This window comes from Hypanus sabinus, chromosome 5 (assembly GCF_030144855.1).
Source record: "Hypanus sabinus isolate sHypSab1 chromosome 5, sHypSab1.hap1, whole genome shotgun sequence".
NCBI classification, from domain to species: Eukaryota; Metazoa; Chordata; class Chondrichthyes; order Myliobatiformes; family Dasyatidae; genus Hypanus; species Hypanus sabinus.
Genome location: NC_082710.1, coordinates 149,745,573 through 149,771,260, shown reverse-complemented (window position 1 = coordinate 149,771,260; position 25,688 = coordinate 149,745,573). Strand labels below are relative to the sequence as shown.

Sequence of the window (25,688 nt, the reverse complement as noted above, 5' to 3'; positions counted from 1 at the left end):
CTGCAGCTCAATTTCTGAATCTCTCTCTGGCAAATGGAGATGTTTCAGGTGAGACTATCCCTGGAGATCCCTCCTACGTGGAGTTTCTCCTCTGTGGACATGTATAGTTTCCAGTTGTTCCAGATGTTAGGTAGCTCACAATAGTTTTCACCATCTAAGCCAGCCACTTCTAATCCTGAAACAATGTAGCTACTCATTACCTTCTCTTGACCCATGGTGTGTAAGAGAATGCATGTCCTTGTTCCTGTGTATGTTGAGCATGGTCATCAGGCCCACTGTAGAAAAAACTATTGTACTGCCTTGATCTAGGAAAGCATAAGTAACCATTGTCTCATTCCCCTTTTTAGACTTCACTTGTACTGGAATTATGGGAAGTTTACGATCATGATCGTCAGCCCCTGTAAAGCCATTAGATACCAGGGCACTACTCACTGTTGTGTCTGATTCTTTCACAGCTTGTTTGGGTTCTAAACCCTTTTCATCAGAGTGAATATGAAGTATTCTAGGATGCTTGCCACTGCATACCTTGTATGAACTATGCTTCCTGCAACCCTTGCTGATGTGTCCCGTACACAGGCAGACAAAGCACACTCCTGTTGAAGGGTCTCAGCCTGAAATGTTGACTGTACTCTTTTCCATAGATGCTACCTGGCCTGCTGAGTTCCTCCAGCACTCTATGTGTGTTGCAAATCAGACATCATTTTCCTTTATGAAGGCAATCTTCTCACAATGAACCTTTTTCTCCATGAGGGCAGAAATCCAATGCAGGTTCAACCTCACAAAACAGATGGCCTGCTTAGACTGATGAAACCATTTCCCTTCCATTAGTTCCAGGTTCAGTTTTAGATTTACTTCTCACAGTAGCCACAGTCATGGCAAAACTACTTCCTTTAGTCTTAAAACAAAATTGTGACTTTTTCTAGTTCACGCCTTTACTTACTGTAGGTGATGGAGCATCTGTATATTCTCACATACCAGGTCTGTTATTATCTTTACTTTCCTTTCAAAAAAATCAACAATGTCAGTGAAAGGAGCCTTATGGTTGTGCCTTTCTTGCAGTTTCCAGATCACTGTTCTCCATTTATCGCCAACATATAGGGCAATTTATTTATAACTGTCGACATTTTGGCAGGCATGTCCATCCAACTCATGCACTGCACTTCTTCCATAGCTTTGCAACAGCCTCTTAAGAAAAAGACTGTAGTCTTGAAGAGCCTTCATGTTTTCAGATTTGATAGGTACCAAAGAAAAAGCCTTTTGCATGTAGGCAGATGCAGTTTTGTTCATTACCAAATGTCCCTACAATAAAACCTTAGCCTTAACATATCCTTTCTTACGAGTGTCATGCTGGTAACTTCTGACAAGTTCTGTAGGGCAACCCCTAATATACTGGTCAAGGAAATAGAGGCAGTCACTTTGGCTGTCAGTCGTTCCTTCAACACTGGTTTCAAAAGACTTTATGAATGTTTGAACACAGTATGAATCAACAAAAGGTCACAGATAATCCTACCACAAGATGCTCCGGTTTCACCAACAGGTCTGAGGCAATCCTTCACTATCGAGTGGTGTTCATTTGGTATAACTATTATTTTTTGTTGACAAAATGAAGTAGTTACTTGAAAAACTAGCCAAAACCGCTGAGAGACTGAGTGAGGGATTCGACACTGTGTGATATGCTTCCAAATAATTGAGTTCCAAGTTGAAAAATGTATGTTTGATCCTTTATTACAAAACCAGCAAAGTATGATCTATATAGTGATAAAAAAAACTAACAAAACTAGCATAGTGATAGAGAAATAAGCAGAACAAACCAAATAAGTGAAGTTAGCTGTTGTTAACACTTCATTGTTATGTGCTTGCCTTGTTTGTACTGTTGCGATGTTCGCCTGGCTATCCTGTTTCGACCCCAGCTTGGAGTACCCACTGTTAAACATCTAGTTCTGTAAGTCCATTCTTGTAGTCACCCTGGACGAAGCTCCCTCCTGATCCTTGCTTCTGTCAGGTAAGCAGGCTGGACTGCCGTTGCCCGGTGGGGGGACTCTGACCCTTTCCTACCCCACTCTTCCGACGGGTGGTGCCCCGCAACCTGCCCAGGTGTTCCACTTCTTGCCCAGGCCCCCGTGTTCCTTCCTGGGAGGTGGCCCTGCCCAGGAGCTATGCGGCCTGCCTGGAGGACTCCGACACTTTCCTACCCCTTGCTCCCGACCAGTTGTGTCCCGCATCCTGCCCGGGTGCCCCGCGACCTGCCCAGGCCCCTGTGTTCCTGCCTGGGAGGCCGGGCCCTGCCCAGAAGTAATGCGGCCCACCCAGGGGGGCTATCCTCCCAGCATTCCTTGTCCCATAGACCCATCCTTTAGCCTAGCCAAGTTCCTGCCTTCGCCATGGACTTGCTGAACCCCAGGATCACCTTTGCATGCCACGGTCTCCCCATCTTGTTCTATCCTTTAGTTGTTCCTGTCCGACCCCTAGTACTTCAGTGCCTGCGTCCTGCATTTGGGTCCAGTCTCCACGTCACCTTGTGACATATTATTTTGGAGAAATCTGATTTTGGCTTTTATTTATCTTATGGCTAGGAGGGTGCTCTTGCTTAAATGGAAAGATGCGGTCCCGCCCACTCAGGTTCAATGGCTGCGTGATGTCATGTCATGTTTAAATTTAGAGAAGATTCGGTGTTCAATTCCCGAATCTAATCAAGACTTTCAAACATTGTGGGGACCTTTTATAAACTATTTTCAAAACCTCTGATTTGCCATTAAAGCACAGATGATGGCTAATAATATACTTTCTTTCTTTTTTCCTCTTTACTAATCAGCTTCGCTCTTGGAAGTGGGTTAGATTTTTTTCTATATAATATATTTACTATATTTCAATATTATGAATTAATCAATTCGTATGAATATAGAGTAAGGCGTTTCTATGTGTGATTCAGTATAGTGTATTTGATATATTTCTTTTTTCTTGAACTCTGTATTCTATGTAGAAAAATAATAAATTTATTTTAAAAAAGAAATTAGTCTACAAAAAATATCCATGTCACTGACTAATTCTCTCTCTAACTAAAACTAATGACACAAAGTGTAAATATGAGACTATATTCATATTCTTCCACAACGCCACAATCCACATAACAAATTTCCGTAACCCATAATAAAAATGCACAACACAAAATACAATGTAGACAGACAGAAAACAGATACATGACTTCTACAGGATGTTCTCTGACTGAGGATTTCTTCCAAGGGTAGGACCCCAGGCGGAGACTGGGAGCCCTCACTAGGCCCATCACTCACCCCTAGATGCCCTGCTGCTGAGCCTGCAGCCGCTGCCTCTCTTTGATCAATAGGATGATTCCAACCACAGCACTGATGATTCCCAGGGAGAGTCCCAGTGCGCAGATCACGGTTCCTGGGCCGGAAGCTTCCTCGGGTACCTCAGGTTCTAGGGAGAGACAAGAGAAGCATGAGAGCTCACAGTGAAACATACAGTGGACACACAGTGAGTGTTCATTCACCAAGCTTACCTTGCTGGAGGAAAGTCTGGCCCAACACTAACACCCCTCCCCAACACTGGCAAACCCCTGTCCACACACATCAGTGAGCCTGTGGTCTGCAGTCACAGTCTCTACCCAGGGCCCACAGACTGGGGTGACACAGGATATTGATAACCCAGGTTTGAGGCAGTGTGTATATGGTTGTAGAAAGGATGTTAAAGGGACAGAGGTCACACAGCTCCACTCCCTAGGATGTCAAAAGAGACAGAACTGGTTGTGCGAAAGACTCACAGATGCTAAATAGCAAACACTCAGCATTCCTTTTGTCTCAGCAATTGGAAAGTAGCTCTCTGCATGTCCCACACCCTTCCTCTTCAATCATCTGTATAGTTAGCTCAAAAATTTATTCAAACTGTTTCCAGCTTCAGATCCCATCCTGATACAGAACTCGTATAAGACCATAAGATATAGGAACAGAATGAATCCATTTGGCCCATCGAGTCAGCTCCACCATTTCATCATGGCTGATCCAATTTTTCTCTCAGCCCAACTCTCCAGCCTTCTCCCCGTATCCCTTCGTGCCCAGACCAATCAAGAAGTTATCAACTTCTGCTTTAAATATGCATAATGACTAGGCCTCCACAGCTGCCTGTGGCAAAGAATTCCACAGATTCACTATTCTCTGGCTAAAGAAATTCCTCCTCATCTCCATTCTAAATGGACACCCCTCTATTCTGAGGCTGTGTCTGCTTGTCTTAACTCTCCTACCAGAGGAAACATCCTCTTCACATCCTCTCTATCAAGGCATTTCACCATTTGATAGGTTTCAATGAGACCCCTTTTCATTGTTCTGAATTCTAGTGAATACAGGCCCAGAGCCATCAAACGCTCTTCATATGACAAGCCGTTCAATCCTTGAATCATTTTCGTGACCCTCCTTTGGACCTTCTCCAGTTTCAGCACATTGTTTCCAAGAGCTCAAAACTGTTCACAATACTCCATGTGAGACCTCACCAGTGCTTTATAAAGTCTCATCATTACATCCTTGGTTTTATATTCTAGTCCTCTTAAAATTGAATGCTAACATTGCATTTGCCTTCCTCACACAGACTCAACCTGCAAATTAACCTTCTGGGAATCTTGCACTAGGACTCCTAAATCCTTTAGCACCTCAGTTTTTTGTATTTTCTCTCCATTTAGAAAATAGTTAACCCTTCAACTTCTTCTATGAAAGTGCATGACCATACACTTCCCAACACTGTATTCCATCTGCCACTTCTTTGTCCATTCTCCTAATCTGTCTAAGTCCTTCTGTAGCCTCTCTACTTCCTGAAAACTACTTACCCTCTAACTATCTTCATATCACCTGCAAACTTTGCAACAAAGCCATCAGTTCCATCATCCAAATCATTGACATATCACATGAAAGGAATCGCTTCCAACACAGACCCCTGTGGAAAACCACTAGTCACCGGCAGCCAGCCAGAAAAAGCTCCCTTTATTCCCACTCTTTGCCTTCTGCCAATCAGCCATTGCTTTATCCATGCTCGAGTTTTTCCTGTAATACCATGAGTTCGTAGCTTATTAGTAGCCTCATTTGTGGCACCTTGTCAAAGGCCTTCTGCAAATCCAGATACAGAACATCAACCAATTCTCCTTTGTCTACCCCGCTTGTTATTTCTTCAAAGAATTCCAACAAATTCGTCAAGCAAGATTTTCCCTTGAAGAAACCATGTTGACTACAACATATTTTATCATGTGCCTCCAAGTACCAAGACCTCATCCTTAATAATTGACTCTAAGATCTTCCCAGCCACTGAGGTCAGATGAACTGGTCTATAGTTTCCTTTCTTCTGCCTCCTTTCCTTCTTGAAGAATAGGCTGACATTTGCAATTTTCCAGTTTTCCAGAACCATTCCAGAATCTAGTGATTCTAGAAAGATCATTACTAATGCCTCCACAATTTCTTCAGCTGCCTGTTTCGGAACTCTGGGGTATAGATCATCTGGTCCAGGTGACTTAACCACTTTCAGACCTTTCAGTTTCCTAAGAAACTTCTCTCTAGTTATGGCAACTTCACACACTTCATGCCCCCTGATGCCTGAAACTTCCAGCATAATGCTAGTGTCTTCCACAGTGAAGACTGATGCAAGATACTTTTATCCACCCTTTCATTGTTCCCCATTACTACCTCTCCAGCATCATTTTTCAGTGGTCTAATATCCATTCTTGCCTCTCTTTTATGCTTTATGTATCTGAAGAAACTTTTGGTATCCTCTTTAATATTATTGGCTAGCTTATTTTCCTATTCCATCTTTACCTTCTTAATGACTTTTAGTTGCCCTCCGATGATTGTTAAAAGCTTCCCAATCCTGTAACTTCCTTCCATTGCATGCCCTCTCATTGGCTTTTATGTTGGCTTCGACTTCTCTTGTTAGCTATGGTTGTGTCATATTTCTTTTAGACAACTATATATCCTGTGCCTTCTGAACTGCTTCCATGAATTCCAGATATTTCTACTTTGATGTCATCCCTGCCAGTGTCCTTTTCCAATTAATTCTGGCCAACTCCTCTCTCATGTCTTTGTACTTCCCTTTACTCTACTGTAATACTGCTACATCTGACTTTAGCTTCTCCTCAAATTTCAGAGTGAATTCGATCATATTATGATAATTTTTCCCAAGGGTTCTTTTACCTTAAGCTCTGTAATCAATTCTGGTTCGTTGCACAACACCCAAACCAGAATAACTGATCCTCTAGGGGGGCTCAACCACAAGATGCTCTAAAAATCCATCTCAGAGGCACTCTAGAAACTCCCACTCCTGAAATCCAGCACCAACCTGATTTTCCCAATTTACCTGCATATTGAAATCCACCATGGCTATTGTAACATTGCTCTTTTGGCATGCATTTTCTATCTGCCATTGTAATTCATAGGCCACATCCTTACTACTGTTTGGGGATCTGTATACAATTCCCCTTGCAGTTCATTAGGTCTATCCACAATGATTCAACACTTTCCAACCCTATGTCAGCTCTTTCTAATGATTTGGTTTCATTTTTTAGCAACAAAGCAACGCCGCCTCCTCTGCCTTCCAGCCTATCCTTTCGATACGTTAAGCTCCCAGCTATAATCTTTCAGCCATGATTCAGTGATGCCTACAACATAATACCTGCCAATCTGCAACTATGGTAAAACTTCATCTACCTTATTCTGTATATTGCCCACATTCAGATACAACATCTTCAGTCTTGTATTCACCTTTTCCAATTCTGTCTGCCTTTAATGTTGTAACTCATCCTGTTGACTGCAATTTTGCCCTATCAACAATCTCTCCTCAACACACATTGCCTCTGTTTGTAAACCTGCTACCTCATCTTCAGCACTATTATCCACCAACTTGATTATGGCACTTCTTGCATTGAAATATTAGGAGCTCAGGACACTTGTTGCACCATGCTCAACCTTTTTATCCCTGACTTTGTCTAAGGCCTTACTAACATCTGCCTTCACAAACTCTCCACTAACTTTTCCGGCACTCTGGTTCTCATTCCCCTGACCCATCATGCAACATTAACAAACCTTCCCACTAGGATATTAGTTCCCCTCCAGATCAGGAGCAAACTGTCCCTTTTGTACAGATTCTACCTTCCCTGGAAGAGAGCCCAATGATCCAAAAATCGTATGTCCTTCCTTCTACACTAACTGCTTAACCACGTATTAAACTGTATAATATTTCTAGTTCCAGACTCATTAGCACGTGGCATGGGAACACAACTTTGGAAGTCCTGCCCTTTAACTTACCACCTAACTCCCTGAAATCCCTATGCAGAATCTCTTCACTCATTCTATCCATGTCATTGGTACCTACATAGACGAGGATTTCTGGCTGTTCACCCTCCCACTTAAGAATGCTCAGGACTCAATCCAAAATATCCCGGACCCTAGAACCCCAGAGGTAACATACCATCCAGGAATCCCGTTCTCACCCACAGAACCTCCCATCTATTCCTGTAATGAATTCCCTATCACCACATCATGCCTCTTCTTTTCTGAGTCACTGAGACAGACTCAGTGCCAAAGACCTGAACACTGTGTCTTTCCTCTATTAGGTCATCTTCCCTGACAGTATTCAAAGTGATATTGCTGTTATTGAGGGGGATAGCCACAGGGATACTCTGCATTGGCGCCTTAACCCCTTTCCCCTTGCTGACTGTCTCTCAGTTTCCTGTGTCCTGCACCTTGGGTGTAACTACCTCTCTATATGTCCTATCTATCACCCCTTCAGTCCCCTGAATGATCAAGAGTTCATCCAGTTCCAGCTCCAACCCCTTAACACAGTTGTTAGAAGCTGCAGCTGGATGCAATTCTCACAGTTGTAGTTGTCAGGGACACAAGAGGTCTCCCTGCCTTCCCATATCCTGTATGAGGACAATCTCACTATCCTACCTGTCATCCCTACTGTCATAGCTGAGCAGATATAAAGAACAGAATGAAAACAAATTGAGCTTTTCTTTCCTTTGCTTTCTCTGAGTGAAACTCGAAGAGCTAAAGCCTTGAGATCACCACTCTGAGTATGCTCACTCAGACGACAGCCACTGTGCTTGTCCCTGCCTTCAATTTGCTCTTACTAATGAACCCCAAATGCTGATTAGCATCTGGTCAAAACTTTATTATGCTCTCATAAACCGCTCCTGCCTTTTATCCTCAGGCAGTGGACCCGATCAAAGTCCCCTCCTCTTCAAAGTACCTGTCCTCAGCCCTCTCTGCCCTCAGAAGGTACCTCTGACTTCACACTCTGTGTGGCTGAAGGCACTCAGTATCAGCACTGTGGTGTTAAACCATCTGCACCATCACCCAAGGCCACTGATACTATATTCCCAGACCAGGTGACTAAAATAAGGTTTTTATTTTATGTACAAGGGATTCTGCAGCTGCTGGAAATGCAGTCACATCTCCCCCTCCTTCCCTCCATTCAACCTCACTGTCCTTCCCACCCTTAGTCCACATTCCCCTCCCTCCCTGAGAGGGAATCTTGTTAAGAAGGTATATGGTGTCTTGACATTCATCAACCATGGGATTGCATTCAAGAACCGTGAGGTAATGTTTCAGCTATATAAGACCCCACTTGGAGTACTGTGTTCAGTTCTGGTCACCTCACTACTGGAAGGATGTGAATACTATAGAGACAGTGCAGAGGAGATTTACAAGGATGTTGCCTGGATTGGAGAGCATGATTTATGAGAATAGGTTGAGTGACCTTGGCCTTTTCTCCTCGGATCGAGAGAGGGTGAGAGGCATTGATCATGTGGATAGCCAGAGGCTTTTTTCCCAGGTCTGAAAAGGCTAACATGAGAAGGCATAGTTTTAAGGTGCCTGAAAGTACAAGGGAGATGTCAGAGGTAAGTTTTAAACACACAGAGTGGTGGGTGCGGAAAATAGAAGGCTATGCAGTAGGGTAATTGTAGGCAGTTTCTAGAGTAGGTTACATGGTCGGCACGACATTGTGGGCCGAAGGGCCTGTAATGTGCTGTAGATTTCTATGTTCTGTGTTCTCCCAAAGACGACGATAAATTGTCCTGTAAGCCCACCATCCCACTCTGCTCTGTGGGTCTTTCTCTGGTAGCAAGTTCCCATTTGCCCCACAGGCCGTGTGAAGACATCATTCTCTGACCTCCCTCTGATCTGATGCCTGTCCTAAATTGATGCCTCTGGACAGTTTGCAGATCCCAACCTCTGGTGCTGCAGGAGTGGCGTTTCCATATTCTCCCTGTGACTGTGTGGATTTCCCCATTGAGGCCCATTTTCTTCTCACATCCCTAAGACTGTTGTAGTATCTATGACTCTATGGCTGTGAGAGGGAATGAGATCAGAGTTACCAGATTTCCTCTGCTGGGAGCTGGCAGGGACCTGATAGACTGCTGGCCTCTTCCCATGTTGCAAAAGTTAGGTTCAGTAGGTCTTTACCTGCTCCTAAGGTTCCTAAGGTTGCCATAGCTGGGTGTGGTAGTGGGGATAAGCTCCCACTACCTATAAAGTGCTCCAAATGGTGTGCGTCCCTAACAGCCTCTGACAGCCAAATCCAACTCTAGGCCTTCATGTGTGGCATAGGTACTAGACCCAGCTGAACTGTTTTTACTGACAAGAAGCAAAGGCAGATCACTGGCGCCTCAAAACCAGTTGTTCCGGGCAGGTGGGGCTCATCAGCCTTGGACAACAGCCCACCTAGGAGAAGGAGAACTCTGATTTTAAACCTTTGCTGCCTTGCGGCCATACCCACTCACGGGATGGCTTCAGTAAACCTGGAGGAAGAAATCTGGAGCCAGCGTCCCTAATGTAGTTTGATGTTGTTGTTACGACTGTGCCCCAACTCTGAAGGGCTGAAGGGTACAAAGTAGCCCCCTCCTTTTTGAGAATCGCAAGATCGCTATTAATTCAGGTCAGGAGACCCAGGAAATGAGAGAGAGATGTTTGGAATGTGTCCTGGCCTCCGCGATACAAAGCTACAGATACCGGCCATTGTCTCTTGGAGACGGAATTGTGTATTGAGTACTGTACTATTCATTGAAGACCTCAGGGAATGATCAGAGGGGGCTGGTTGAGGGATTGCATCATCCCAACCTGATTGACATCTGAGACCCCGTGAGTAAGGATAAAAGAGGGTCTGGGGAACAACCCCTTTACACGCACCCGGAGAGATGCTGGAAGTCCCGTGACAGCGTTTAATAGTGACAGCTAGTGACAGCGTGTGTCCTTTCCCATTGCCTGGGATTGGCGGGACTGACCCGGAAGACAGCTTAGCTAAAAGGAAAAGGACACCAACGACATTTCGAAGGATCGACATCATAAAAAGGAAAAACTCTGGCAAGTTCCAAAATCCGTCTCTCTCTTGACTCCAACCAAAGGCTACAGCCTGAATGAACTAAAGTGACTTTTATATTTCCATCGGACAATACATTATCTCCTAGACAACGATAGAGCTTATTTCTTATTGATTATTATTATACCCGCACTTGGAGATTTAGTATTGACAACGTATCTTATCTGTATGTTTGTATTGATATTATTTTTGTGTATTTTTACTAATAAATACTGTTAAAAATAGGACCATTAGACTTCAACGGACCTCTCTATCTTTGCTGGTAAGTGACCCAGTTACGGGGTACGTAACATTGTTTACAACTTTACAGGTGCCAAGCTGTATCAGGGCTCGCCCTTCTCTTGGACTTCCTCGGTAACACGGAAAGGGAGAACCCGCTGCATGGGCAACAGCCGGTTCTTCAAATCTTCCCAACCAGGCTTGCATCCTAGAGAGGACACAGTCCACCAGAGGCACAAACCCACAATCTCCTGGGATCGATGGCTGCCTACTACTACCAGCTCCTAAACCTTATGATGTTACATTGGAGGAGCCAAACACAGTCTGGCTGACTATTATACCAAAAATTTCTTTCAGTCCATAAGGTGGCCCTAATCCTCCAATTACTTTAATTTTCCATCCCACTCCCACTCTGATTTCCTACACTGATCCACTGAAGCTTCAGCATAAATCTAAATCGCATTGCTGATATCATCACTCAGCAATTAATTCAGCTATTCCAGATAACCAGCGTTCCTCTTTATTCTGATGCAAGACCACTAACTGGCAAAGATAACTCAGTTCCTCTTCACAGGCCCTGCTTGAGTCTCAGATTTCAGTTCTCCATCTCACAGTTTGTACTTTGTTTCTTTCTTCTGCCCTCCTTCCTGCCCATCTATTCACACTTCATCAGATAGATTACCTATGATTCACCAGCATTCTTTCATTATAGGGTGTGATGAATATCGCCTGGATCAGGGGTGAATCAGGGGTGATCAGAGGCCTCCCCTGGTCACAGCACCCTGACCCATCTCCACAATTTAACATGTCTCTTTTCTCACTTCCCAAGTTCTGACAAAGGGTTTCTCTCCCACAGCTGCCACCTGACCTGCTGAATGTTTCCATTCCCTGATTTTTTTCAGATTTCCCACATCACAGAATTTATTTTCTTCTTCACTCAACACAGCACCCATCTGTACTCATCCCATGCCCCAAATAGCCCAGAGTACATGGTATTTACACATGATCACCTGCTTATGGCTGGAACAGAAAGCTAATAGATCAGGTGACCTTAGAACTACCCTGGAATCAGCTCCCACCTCCCGTTGGTAACCTGGTCCATACTAACCCCAGAAGACAACTCTTGGCTCCTTCATAGATTCGTGCTTCACGTGACAGGAGTACATGTCTCCAGGATTTGGCACAAAGCTCAGGTAGGAGAATCTCTGGAAAGAGGCGTCGCTCTTCAGGTAGTACTGTGTAACGTTGACTCCATCGGTCACAGGATTGTTGTTCCGATTCCACGTCATCTTGATGCTCGGAGGATAGAATCCGTCAGCCAGACAAATCAAAGTGTTGGGCTGACCCCACTCCACGGGTTCCTCGGGGTACATGGCAGTCTGAGGGGGAACTGTAGGCAGACAGGGTGAATACAGGTTAACCAAGGTGAAAGGGCACAGAAAATCATTATGTGTGGGGGTGGGAGTGTAGGATGGAGAGACGCGGACCAGACCACACCCAATGGGAAATCATTCGGGACGACAAAAATGTGTTTTCAGATTTCCAACCAACCATGGGGTGAAATAATGAAATGGCTTGTTTATATTGGCCACAGCATCCGGTCTCAGGTGTTCTCCAGCAGTAACTTCCATCAGTAGAATCTACACCATCATTCCCTCACACTTCCCCAGACCCTGTCACCCCCTCACACTCCCCCCAGCTCCTCACAGCCTATCACCCATTCACACTCCTCCAGCAACCTCGTCAACCTCAGGATTAATGGATCTCGATCTGAAATGTTGTTTGTCGATTTCCCCCCACAGATGCTGCCTGGCTCCATGTCCAAGGATTTACTTTCAGGGACTCTGCAGTTCAATTTCTGTGTGTTATTGTGCCAACACAAAGCCACCCTCAGGGTGGAGGGCAGCTACTTATATTCCATCTTGAGTAGCCTCCGACCTGATGACATGAATATCAATTTCTCCCTCCAGTAAACAGACTTCCTCCCTCCCCTCTTCCTCTGGTCCCCACTCTGACCTTTTCCCTCTTCTCACCTGCCTACTACTTCCCCTGGGTCCCCTCCTCCTTCCCTTTCTCCTGTGGTCCACTCTCCTCTCCTATCAGATTCCTTACTCTCCAGCCCTTGACCTTTCCCTCCCACCTGGCTTCACCTTTTAGCTTCCAGCTAGCATCCTTCCCCTCGCCCCATCTCTTTATTCTGGTATCTTCCCCCATTCTTCTCAGTCCTGATGAAGGGTCTTGGCCCATAACATTATCTATTAACTTTTTTCCATAGATGCTGCCTGAGCAGCTGAGTTCCTCCAGCATTTTGTGTTATTTGTTTATTTTTTATTGTTTGCACAATTTGTTCTTTTCTTGCACACTAGGTGTTGACATTCGCTGTAGTGTCGATTTTTTTAAATGGGCTCTATTGTGTTTCTTTATTTTGTGGCTGCTTGAAGGAGACGAATCTCAAGGATGTATATAGCCTATGTACTTTCATAATAAATGTACTTTGAACTTTGACCTGCTGAGTTCCTCCAGCAGATTATTTTTTTTCTCCAGAACCCAAGAGGTGTCAGCCCTGAGTGAGCAAACTCTTGAAGGGCTGAGACTAGCAGGGTGTTCCAGTGTTTTGCGGGATCGGAGAATGCGAGGGTTAAAGGAGAGGGGATGGATTGTGTGAAGGACCAGGCAGGAGTTGAAGTTGAGGAGGGATTGAAACAGCACTCAGCCCCAGGCTGGTCCCTGGACAGACCCGCATTACCCTGAGCTCAGTGGCACTCCCCCCAACCCCTACTCTCTCACCTTTAGGTTCTGGGCTCCCTTGCGACAGGTTCTTGCAAACATTTAAATTCTGTTTCACGATGGCCATAATAGCCGAGATCGTCTCCTCTCCTCCCTCCATCACATGGCCTGTGAAATAGGGGATCCGTGGCACCTCCTTCTTCAGGTTGAAGTCCATGTAGAAACGCTCATCACCATCATCCAAAACATCAAACTGTTGGTCAGGACTGCGGTCCTGGACAACAAAGACCAGGAGTTCCTTATGAAGGTCTGTGGAAGAAGAAACCGTGATCAGCTGAGAGCAACGAGAAGAGCTAAGTGGTGTTGGGGAATAGGGGGGGAGCCTGAGGACATGCCAGACAATGGGAGGGAGTGGAACCCAGGGGCCAGCAGGGAGGAGATGGAGAGAAGGGAGTCCAGGGTGAAGCTAGGATCAGTGTCAAAGCAGAATAAAGGCAGTGACCCAAAATTTATTGTGTGCTCAGGCACAGGTCAGCAAGGGAATGAACAGCACAAAGCCCAGACTGTAGAATCAAATACACCAAATGAGCAGGCATTAAATGGTAAATGATTTATTATTGTTGCTAAATGAACCAATATACTGAACCATAACCTTTGGAACTTGCCAAACCAGTGCAAAAGGGATAAACCCCAATTTAAACTCTGATCCCAACATCAGATCACCATGAACTGATCACTAGTTTGAACAGACCTGAAAAACTGTAACACTATCTCAGACAATATTTATTTTCCTCTCTCTCAACTTGCACTGGTGTAGTTATGCATGTTGCACAAGTTATGTATAATTTATGTTAATTTTAGTCTATGTTTGTCATGCCTATAACGTACTGTGCTGGAGCAAAATGCTAATTTTCATGGCATTTATCCCCTGGGTATGCCTGACAATAAATTTGATATTAAGCAGAATTAAACCTCTAACTCAAGATAAAATTGGCCAGCAATAAATAAGAGCGATAACAGCTAGGGGTGGCGGTAAGCACATGGATGTAAGAAAACTGGAGGGCTATAAGCTGTGCAGGATGGAAGGGTTAGATTGATCGTGGAGTAGGGTAAAAGGTCGGCACAATATAGTGGGCTGAAAGGCCTGTGCTAACTCCTGACATAACAAATCTCTTAACAGAAGTAACTCCAAATATTAAACCACAATGAATATGATTTAATACAAAAAATGAGATATTAAACAGACCCCAAAATTAAACAGAAAGCCAACTTATCAAACAATAACCCGATATGAAATGTCAAAAATCCACCAGCAGTAAATCACAGTATTATTTTGAGATAAACTCAAATATTAAACTATAGTCCAAAAAATAAACAACAGTAAAATCATTGCATTATTCAGCAATAAAGCTCAATATTAAACGGTGATAAAATCACACTGTCAAAAATTTTCACTGTTGACTGCTTTTCAAATGCTCATAGTGGGGTACTGGCAAGATCTTCAATGAGCATTAACTGGGCCTTGGGTAAACCTCAGTGGCTATGTCCTGACACCTTCTGTGCCCCAGTCAGGAATTTACTCAGATCCTGATGAGTTTAACTCAATCACTAATGAGTTAGTTCTTTAAAATCTGACAAGTGAAAACTTTGCCGCTGTACTAACCTGTATTCACAGGTTACAGTAATCTGGTTCATGTGATTAGTTACTTTAGATTGTGCACTTTCACAGGATTGTTTCACAATATAGGCAACAGTAAAGGAATCACAATTATTTTAATGTTTATTTGTGATGTTTCTGTTTTTTAATTTACTGTGTGAGAGTAATGGACTCTTCACTCAGAATGTTCATTGATAACTGAGGAGTTAAACGGTTCCAGAGTGCAGCGACTCTTTGAGGGTTGTCCCCTGCAGATTCCCTCATAATAGTCATTCTATTCTTTTAAATCTCAATTCCTAAGACTGTAAGATGTTTGTAAAATGTTCTCTTAAATCTCCTGAACCCAAATGGATCCAATCAGTGAGGCCGAAAATGGTCCCCAGTTACAGGAAATGCAGTCTCCAATGCTTGGATGGATGAGTGACCTACCAGACTTTTGAAGGTCTGACCCAGACATGAACGTTGATCAGTGTGCGTGGCCTACCTCACAATCCCATCCCGGACACAACTGAACGAAAGGCCTGATAATGTGGAACACCAGCACCGTGACCTGATATTAAAGACCAAATGTCCAGAGCACCCAACACTGTGAACTGATTCCTGGACTTCACCTGGTGTCTTTGACTATCTTCTGGAACAGTGATTCCACACTCCAGTTCCTGGGCTGACCAAAAGCAGTCATTCTCCCAGGAAATGTGGGAGAAGCGCTGGGCTGCAGTGAGCCTGAAACAACAGAGTTTCAAATGCCCCCACCCCAGTATAAACCTGGCACATGTCCTGGCAATAGTAAACAAACTAGATGAATTTAAAGCTACACTCATTTATTAAAAGGAACTCAGGGTCTGCTGTGTACTCTGTCTCACTGAAATGAGACTCACGCTGGCTTCACCTGACTGTGCCCTTCAACCTAAGAACTTCTCAATTCATCAGATGGACTAGACAGCATCCTCGGCCAAAGCAAGAGGTGGAGGACTTTGCTTCCTAATCAACTCATTTGCATGAGTTCCTGCTCACCTAATTTGCCATATCAAACAGTGAAGTGCTGTCTGTACTGCCTGCCACTGGAGTTCACTTCAGCTGTCTGTATCCCACCCTAGGTGTTTCTGAAGCCTGCACTCAATGAGTAATACTTCACGATCAACAGCCCTGAGGCGGGATACCCTGGGGTCCTCTTCATCATAACCAGGGGCTTTAAGAGTGTGTTACCAAAATACTAACAACACATCTCCTGTCCCACAAAGGTCCAAACATCCTTAACCATTGCTACACAACCATCGATGATGCCTACCAAACCAATCCACAACCTCCCCTCCCCTCCCCAACACACACTTAGGTAAGTCAGACTACCAAGCTGTGCTCCTACTGCTTGCATACAAACAGGAACTGAAACAGGAAGATCCAGTATGGAATGTTATACAGTGCCGGTCTGAGAAATGCTTCCATACTCAGTAGACTAGTCCATAATCAAAGTCTCAGCAGCCAATTAAGATGAATATATCTCCACTGTCACAGACTTTATCAGCCAATGTGCTGAGGACTGTGGTAAAACTTGGTGTTCCTGAACTGGAAATCATGGATGAACAAGGAGATCTACTCCCTACTATATCTAGGTCTGGGGTTTGCAAGTCAGGTAACCCTGCATGAAATCAAAGACTGGTCTTTGTAACCATAATAGAAATGCCAATAGATGCAGATCATGCTATAGGCCCTGCCGAACATCATTTCTTACAGGGCACCTTAGAACAGTCCCCAAAATGAAACTAGACAATATTGCTGACAATAATGCATCCATCCTCAACGTGCTTAACACATTCTGTGCACATTTTTAATCGAAAGGGATTGGAATGTCACCACCCACCCTGACAGACCAATGCACGAGCCTACAGTCGCTGTTGCAGGTGTGAGATCAGTTTTTGGGAGTATGAACTTGCAGAAAGCACTGGGCCTGGATAGTGTAGCCAGCCGCGTATTTCAATCCTCACAGATCAGCTGGTGGGGGTATTTGCAGACATTTTCAAGCTCTCTCTGCTTCAATCTGAGGTTCCCACCTGCTTTAAGAAGACCAGTATCATTCAGGTGTCAAAGAAGACTAAAGTAAAATGCCTTGATGAAGTAATTCAGGAGGCTGGTGACGGCACATGACAATTCTAGCCTCCCAAACAACCTTGACACACTGCAATTTACCTACTCTGCAGTAAGTAAACAGATCCATGACAGATACCACCTCCCTGGTTCTACACTCATCTGGGGCATCTGGACCATAAAGATACCAATGTTAGATTCTTTAGGAAGAGATACAGCTGATGTATCAGGCCAAGACAAAGGGTCTCGGCCTGAAACATCGACAGTGCTTCTCCCTGTAGATGCTGCCTGACCTGCTGCATTCCACCAGCATTTTGTGTGCGCTGTTTGAATTTCCAACATCTGCAGATTTCCTCGTGTTTGTGTTTTTAATATTAGATTCTTGTTTATTGACTACATTTCCACCTTCAATACTATAATTCTAAGCAAACTCATTTGCAAACTCCAGACTTGGGACTCAATGCCTGTCTTGTAACTGGGTCTTTGGCTTCCTGAACAAGAGACCACAGTCAGTAAAGATAGACAGCAACACTTCCAACACGATTATTCTAAACACTGGAGCCCCACAAGGCTGCGTCTCCAGCTCCCTTCTTTACTCCTTGTACACACACATCTCAAAGAGCAAATTTTATTCCAACTCCATCAATTCGTTTGCAGTTGATCTATTTTTATTTATTTATTTTATTTTAATTAGAGATACTGTGTGGAATAGGCCCTTCCAGTACTTCGAGCCGTGCTGCCCAGCAACCCACTGATTTAACCCTAGCCTAATAATAGGGCAATTTAAAATTACCTATTAACATATTAACCTACTACCTTAGACAGTGGGAGGAAACTGGAGCACCCAGAGGAAACCCCCATGTACATGGAAAGGAACATACAAATTTGCACAGAGAAGATGCAGGAATTGAACTGTGAACTCTGAAGCTCCAAGCTGTAACAATGTCGTGCTAACCACTACACTAGCGTAGTTCTCCTGTAGATACCATTGTAGTGGACCGCGTCTATAATAACGATGAGTTGGAGTACAGGAAGGAGACATAGAGCTTAGTATCGCGGTGTCATTACAACAACCTTTCCCTCAATGTCAACAAAAGAGCTAGCCATTGACTTCGTGGTGGACGGTGCCCATGCTCCTGTCCGTATCAATGGTGCTGAGGTGGAGACGGCCGAGAACTTCAAGTTCCCAGGTGTAATTTTCACCAACAGCTTGTCCTGGTCCAACCACATTGATGCTACAGCAAAGAAGGCAGATCAATGCGTCGATTTCTCAGAAGCCTAAGGAAATTTGGCACATCTATGATGACTTTTTCCTGTTTTTACAAATACACCATAGAGAGCATCCTTTCCAGATGCAACACAACTTGGTATGGAACTGCTCTGTCCAAGACCACAGGATATTGCAAAAAGTTTTGAACACTGTCAAACCTATCACACAACTCCATAAACTGTCTACAGTTCTTGTTGTCTTGGTCATGCAAACAGCTTGATCAAAGGCCAGGCTCAAGGATAGCTTCTACCACACTGTGGTAAGAGTATTGAATGGTTACTTGGTACAATGAAATTGCTGCTTAACCTCAGTATCTACCTCATTATGATCTTGCTTCTCACTGTCTGCCTCTGTGGAAGTTGCAGAAAGGAAAGGCTGAAGACATCTCCAGGCAAGGATGGTTAGTGTGCAGTCAGCCCAGGCTAGAAGGGTCTGAAGAGACTAGCTTCTCTTTGTACAGCAGGGAACCAGAGCCATTTACATAGAGGCAAGGTAAGGATGTAACAGAAAGGATACACAAATTAAGGGACAATAACTTTACTACCTAAAAAGTTTAATTCATTGTTAGCTTATAGTTTCTATTGATTTTAACACCTGTATTGTGAATAGTGATTGATCACGCAAGTAAGGAAATTGAACATAGCGAACCAAATGGTCAATATCCGTATATGCTAGTCAACTAAGTATAAAAATGACATTCCTCTGACCAGATTTCAGAACAGTGTGGATGACATGGGCTATGCTGTTCTCATTATATACAAGTAAATATAATAGAGGAATGAGTGCGAGTTTTCAGTCCTGCTGAAGGGTCTCGCCCGAAACGTCGACAGCATTCGTTTCCATAGATGCTGCCTGGCCTTCTGAGTTCCTCCAGCATTTTGTGTGTTGCTGCAAGTTTTCGAGTCCAGTTACACGGCTGCACTGCACTTTCTCTATACCTGTAACACTTTATTTTACATTCTGTTTTTACTTTTATTACTTTAATGTATTTATGCATGGCAGGATTTTTCAGGATAGCCCACGGACACCGCAATCAATCACCAATTACAAAGCTGGATGTTGTTCCCTGTGGGCTGGGAGTATCCACGTGACTGGCAGTCAGCCGAAGGGTTTCGGACCGAAACGTCGACTGTACTCTTTTCATTGATGCCGACTGGCCTGTTGACTTCCTGCAGCATTTTGTATTTGTTGCTCGATAATTTCCAGCATCTGCAGATTTTCTCCTGTTTGTGACTGGCAGTCGGTCACCGTGCGCCCTCTGGCGGCCGAGTCTGCGATCCCATGGTGAGCCTGGTGATTGACAGCGTCAGTGGTCGCGACAGAGTAAATAGTCGTTGCGGACATCAGTTGCTTTTCTCGACAGCTCTCTGACTGCCAGGGGTACCGGGCTAGCAAATTCCGGACGGACTGAGTATCCCGGGCCGGGAGATGGTGACGACCAGCTGGTGTATTCACAATGCAAACCAATTAAGCTCCGGCAATATTCACCTTTCAGATAAATCAACACTTTGACCCTTGACGTTGCTGGATGAAGGTTTCGGGGTCAGGGGTCAACGTAGTTCGAAACAGATAGGAATACCTGTCTTTCGACCCAACTCTTTCACCGGGCAAAGATGTCTGAGCTAGTCCCATTTGCTTGTATTTGGCTCATGTCTCTCTGGATTTTTTCTATCCAAGTGCCTTCCTAAATGTCATTTAAACATTGTACTTATTTTATAAATAAAGTTTATTTTGTTATAAAAATAAACATTGTAATTGTAACGGTGTCTCTCTTAGTGGAGAAGTTGCTCCTCAGGTCTCTTTTAAATCTTCCCCTCTCATGTAAAGTATATCCCCTCGAGTTTTAGACTCCCCTAACCTGGGGAAAAGACAGTAACCCTTAACATTATCTATTTCCCTCATGATTTTATATATTTCTTTAAGCGCATCCCTCAACATCGTACGCTCTGGGGGAGCAAGTCCCAGTCTCTCCTTAATGTCTTTCTGAATCTTTAACCATATAACAATCACAGCATGGAAACAGGCCATCTCGGCCCTCCTAGTCCTTGCCGAACTCTTAATCTCACCTAGTCCCACCTACCTGCACTCAGCCCATAACCCTCCACTCCTTTCCTGTCCATATACCTATCCAATTTTACCTTAAATGACACAACTGAATTGGCCTCTACTACTTCTAAAGGAAGCTCATTCCACACAGCTATCACTCTCTGAGTAAAGAAATACCCCCTCATGTTTCCCTTAAACTTTTGCCCCCTAACTCTCTAATCATGTCCTCTCGTTTGAATCTCCCCTACTCTCAATGGAAACAGCCTATTCACATCAACTCTATCTATCCCTCTCAAAATTTTAAATACCTCGATCAAATCCCCCCTCAACCTTCTACGCTCCAATGAATAGAGACCTAACTTGTTCAACCTTTCTCTGTAACTTAAGTGCTGAAACCCAGGTAACATCCTAGTAAATCATCTCTGCACTCTTTCTAACTTATTGATATCTTTCCTATGATTCGGTGACCAGAACTGTGCACAAGGCCTTACCAATGCCTTGTACAATTTTAACATTACATCCCAACTTCTGTACTCAATGCTTTGATTTATAAAGGCCAGCGTTCCAAAAGCCTTCTTCACCACCCTATCTACATGAGACTCCACCTTCAGGGAACTATGCACTGTTATTCCTAGATCTCTCTGTTCCACTGCATTCCTCAATGCCCTACCATTTACCCTGTATGTTCTATTTGGATTATTCCTGCCAAAATGTAGAACTTCACACTTCTCAGCATTAAACTCCATCTGCCAACGTTCAGCCCATTCTTCTAACCGGCAAAAAACTCGCTGCAAGCTTTGAAAACCCACCTCATTATCCACAACACCTCCTACCTTAGTATCATTGGCATACTTACTAATTCAATTTACCACCCCATCATCCAGTCCATCATTACTGCACTCTTTCCAGCATAATGACTTCCTTCCCTTTGCTGGGGGAACCAGAACTGTATGCAGTACTCAAAATGTGATCTAATCAATGTCTGCTATAATGATGTCCGATTCCTGTACTCAGTGCTTCAACTGATGAAGGCCAGTATGTGAAGCGTCTTCTTCATCACCCTGTCTACCTGTGCTATCAATTTCAGAGAACCATGTACCTGTACTCCCAGATCTTTCTGTCTGCAACAGTCCCTAGGGATCTGCCAACATCGTATAAGTTTTGCCATGGTTTAATTGACCAAAATAAATCACTTCATATTTGTCAAAGTTAAATTTCTTCAAAAACAAATTTCTTCACTGTCCACTAAAACCACCAATTTAGTTGTCAAATGCAGACTTACTGATCATGTTAACAGTCTTGTCAATGTGGATTTAGATTAAATTAGATAGATACTTTATTCATCCCCAGGGGGAAATTCAACATTTGGTGGGATCCGAAGCATCTTTCTGTGCTGCACAACTATAGCAAATATGATCCACTGTCATTAACCTTCAGGGCAGTGAAAATAATCAGGGACCAAGTGGTGACAGAGAAGGATTCAAGACTGGTGAGTAAGATCAAGATCAGAGAGTGAGGCTTCCCAGTGTGCGAGTGAGAGACACTGGGGGAGGGAAGAAGGGGAGAAGAAATCTTCCTGTCCTAATCCCAGTGCTGCACCATGTTGGGAGACTGAGGACTCTAACATTCACAATATCACCCTGTTAAATGCTGTCATTTCACATTCAAAGTTTAATGTAAATTTAATATCAATGTATATACATGTCACCATATACTACTTTGAGATTAATTTTCTTGCAGACATTCACAGCAGAACAAACAAATACAATAAAATCAATGAAAAACTACACACAAACAAAGACTGACAAGCAACCAACATGCAAAAGAAAACAAACTGTGCAAAGACAATAATAATAATAAATAAATAGATACAGTAAATCAACAATACTGAGGACATGAGTTTCAGAGTCCTTGAAAGTCCATAGGTTGTATTCAACGATCAGTTCAGAGTTGTGCTGAGTGAATTTATCCACGCTCATTCAGGAGCCTGATGGTTGAAAGATAATAACTGTTCCTGAACCTGATGGTGTGGGACCTAAGGCTCCTGTACCTCCTTCCTGATTGCAGCAATAGAAGAGAACATGGCTTGGATGATTGGGAATGCTGCTTTCCTGTGGCAGTGCTCATTGTAGATGTGCTCAATGATGGGGAGAACTTTTCCTGTGATGGACTGGACTGTATCCAACCAACAAATTTTGTAAGCTTTTCTGTTCTTGGGCATTGGTGTTCCCATACCAGGCCATGATGCAACCACTCTCCACTGTACATTTATAGAAGTTCATCAAAGTTATAGATAACATGCTGAATCTACAGAAACCAGCAGATTTACATTGAGATCTGAGGAAAAACTTTCATCTGACAGGGTCATTGAAATCTGGAACTTAGGGGGTGATGAAGGCAGAGACTCTCACAGCATTTGAAAAACATTGGTCTGAGTAGTGGATTCATTAAGGCAGAGAAGGCTCTGGACTAAGTGCTGATAAATGGAATGAATGTACATGGAAATGTGTTAGCCTGTATGGATGAGATTGTCTGAATGGCCTGCTTCTGTGAGGAATTATCCTATGACTGAAGCAAATTAAGTGCAAGTTCCCTGTTGGTAATTTTGGTCACTCTGCTATAGGAAAGATGTTACTAAACTAGAAAGAATGCAGAACAGATTTACAAGCATGTTGCCTGGACTTAGAGACCTGAGGTACAAGGAAAGGTTGCATTGACTAGGACTTTATTCCATGGAATGTAGGAGATTGAGAGGTGACCTGATAAGTCCATGAGGGGCACAGACAGTATGAAAGCATATAGTCTTTTTCACAGGGAAAGAGTGCTAAAAGCAAGACAGCAGAGGTTTAAGATTAGAGGTGACAATTTAAAAGGGACATTTGGGTTAGCTCCTCACACAAATGGTGGTGTATATTTGGGAAGAGGAATCTGCCTATAGTAGGAGTCTGCTGGGCCTACTCCGGCCTTACCATGTCTGTGGGCTTCTCCCTGCCTTCTCCATAACTAATGGATGAGGGTGAGGTAAGGTGAGGAAAGCTCCAAATCATACAGGACCAGCATGTTGGACATAGCACAGGTCTCAGTGAGGTCACCCTTCAACAGACCCACCTGACCCAGCTGATGAAGTGACCACCCTCTGACCTCAGGAGAGGAAACACAACTTCAACTCACCTCACAGCTTCACCCACAGACAGAAAATCTAAATCTAAATCTAACCTCTGACTCTGCTGTCAGTTTTGTTCATTATTTACAATCCCTCCACCACACCCAGGGCTGGTAAAGACACCAGATGTCAGGTTAACCAGGGAAAAAATGGATCAATTCCGGTGTAATATCCCACTGCTACCAGGACCTGTTCATACACCAGTGTCCCAGACCGAGACAGTACGTTTACACCGGCTGATACATCCAACTCCGTACCATCCATTTCCACCCGGCACAGAGAGAGGTAAAACACGGAAACAGGCCATTCGGCCCGCTGAGTCTATCAACCACCCACTGTTTCTAGATAAGTCAGAACGTTTTCTAACTCAAATTTCGTGACAGACCGGTGTTACAGCTATCTTAACGCAATGAGTGAACACACTGAGCCAATGGGTAGGTGAGGTGGATAGAGTGAGGATTAATGTCAACACTGGGCCTGCTTCGTGCCGCTCCTCTCAGTCTCACCCTCTCTCTTGTCTCTTTCTGGAAACGTATTTGTCACCTTTCACATTCTAAGCCTTAAGAGATAAGAGATTCAAAGAGGAAAGTTTGACAGCTTCTCTCTCTCCCTATCTCTCTCTTTCCGCTTTGCTCTCTCAGTCTGTGTGTGCGTGAGAGAGAGAGAGAGAGAGAGAGAGAGAGAGAGAGAGAGAGAGAGAGAGAGAGAGAGAGAGAGAGAGAGAGAGAGAGAGAGAGAGAGAGAGAGAGAGAGAGAGAGAGAGAGAGAGAGAGAGAGAGAGAGAGAGAGAGAGAGAGAGAGAGAGAGAGAGAGAGAGAGAGAGAGAGAGAGAGAGAGAGAGAGAGAGAAAGAGAGAGAGAGAGAGAGAGAGAGAGAGCGCATGTGGGTTACTTTATCCATTTCCGAGAAACAAGAGTTGCTCCAGGTCATGCCTTCTTCTCATTTCTACTATCAAGGAGGAAGTACAGGAGCCTGAAGACACACACTCAATGTTTTAAAAACAGCTTCTTCCCCTCCGCCGTCAGATTTCTGAATAAACAATGAACCCACGAACACCACCTCACGACTGTTTCCCCTCCATTGTTCCGCTCTTTTTTCGCACTACTTATTTAATTTATTGGGGAACAAAACACCATCAATCAGAATTGACTGGGTGCTCGTTAATGAGACTAGGCTGATTAATAGATCAGCAAGGACTAGTAGGGCCGAATGGCCTGTTTCTCTGCTGTAGTGCCCCATGACTCTATGTAAAATTAAAATCTCACATTAATAACCACTCGAGGAAGAGAGTTCTAATATTTCCACACTCTGGTGCGGAACTATTTCCCAACTTAATCCCGAAGGACTTGCTCTAATTCTGTGATTCTGGACTTCCCAACGCGAGGGATAATTCTCTCACACCTCAACAGATGAAGCTCTTTTCTCTCCTTCGAATCCCCTCCTCCCATCACGTTGATTCACGCACCCCTGGTCCTCCTCCCGAAATCCTCCCTTTGACCCCGAGCCTGGCTCCAGTTGCAATCCAGGCCGCGCCTTCACGACACTGACCTCCCTCCCTCCCTCTGATGCTGAGCGGTCACACCTCAGCAGAGCCTCGCCTTGCCAAGGGGCATCGGCCAGTCTGCGCGGGCATTGCCCGGCGTCTCTGAGGACTGCTAAAATCTGGAAACTTGTCCCTCCGGTCGGGAGACGTCTCCGCTGGAGGAGGGACGTCCCCACCCCCCGGCCCTGTCTCAACGGAGGTCGGTGTGACTCAGGTGTGGGGAGGGACTCGGGCTGGGCTCACCTCCGATCATTCGGCGTTATGAATGAGTTATGAATCCCACAGAATTTGAGCCATGCCTCATCGCCATTTCCAGTGCCATTCAGAGATGCGGTAGGAAATAACAGTATGGGTTGCTACCCCATACCCTCTAATTCCTAGCCCTTGTCACTGTCCCGACACGAATGCCGTCTGTTTTTTTTTCCATCTATGAGCGCAATGGAACACTCTTTACGAAGATGTCCTTCCCTTGTACGTGTGAACCTGGGTGGAGATGGGGGTTTCTGCCCTGTAGAAGTTCGTGAGTGCACACGGATCTCCCAGCCACTTGTCACTTCTATGGGCTGAAAGAGATTATGTACCGGATGTACATGGAGTACACGAGGCTGCA

At 44.3% G+C, this 25,688-nt stretch overlaps 1 protein-coding gene across 1 annotated transcript in view; it reads right to left on the bottom strand.

Moving 5' to 3' along the window:
• LOC132394449 (H-2 class II histocompatibility antigen, A-R alpha chain-like) overlaps positions 1 to 25,688 on the bottom strand; it is a 43,490-nt gene that overhangs the window by 16,110 nt on the left and 1,692 nt on the right. Inside the window, exons 2-4 of the mRNA XM_059970621.1 lie at positions 13,378 to 13,626; positions 11,699 to 11,980; positions 3,291 to 3,438 (exon numbers count right to left, since the gene is read on the bottom strand). Of these exons, the coding sequence (XP_059826604.1) occupies positions 3,293 to 3,438; positions 11,699 to 11,980; positions 13,378 to 13,626 (677 nt within the window). The 3' untranslated portion in view covers positions 3,291 to 3,292. The remainder of the gene's footprint in view (positions 1 to 3,290; positions 3,439 to 11,698; positions 11,981 to 13,377; positions 13,627 to 25,688) is intronic.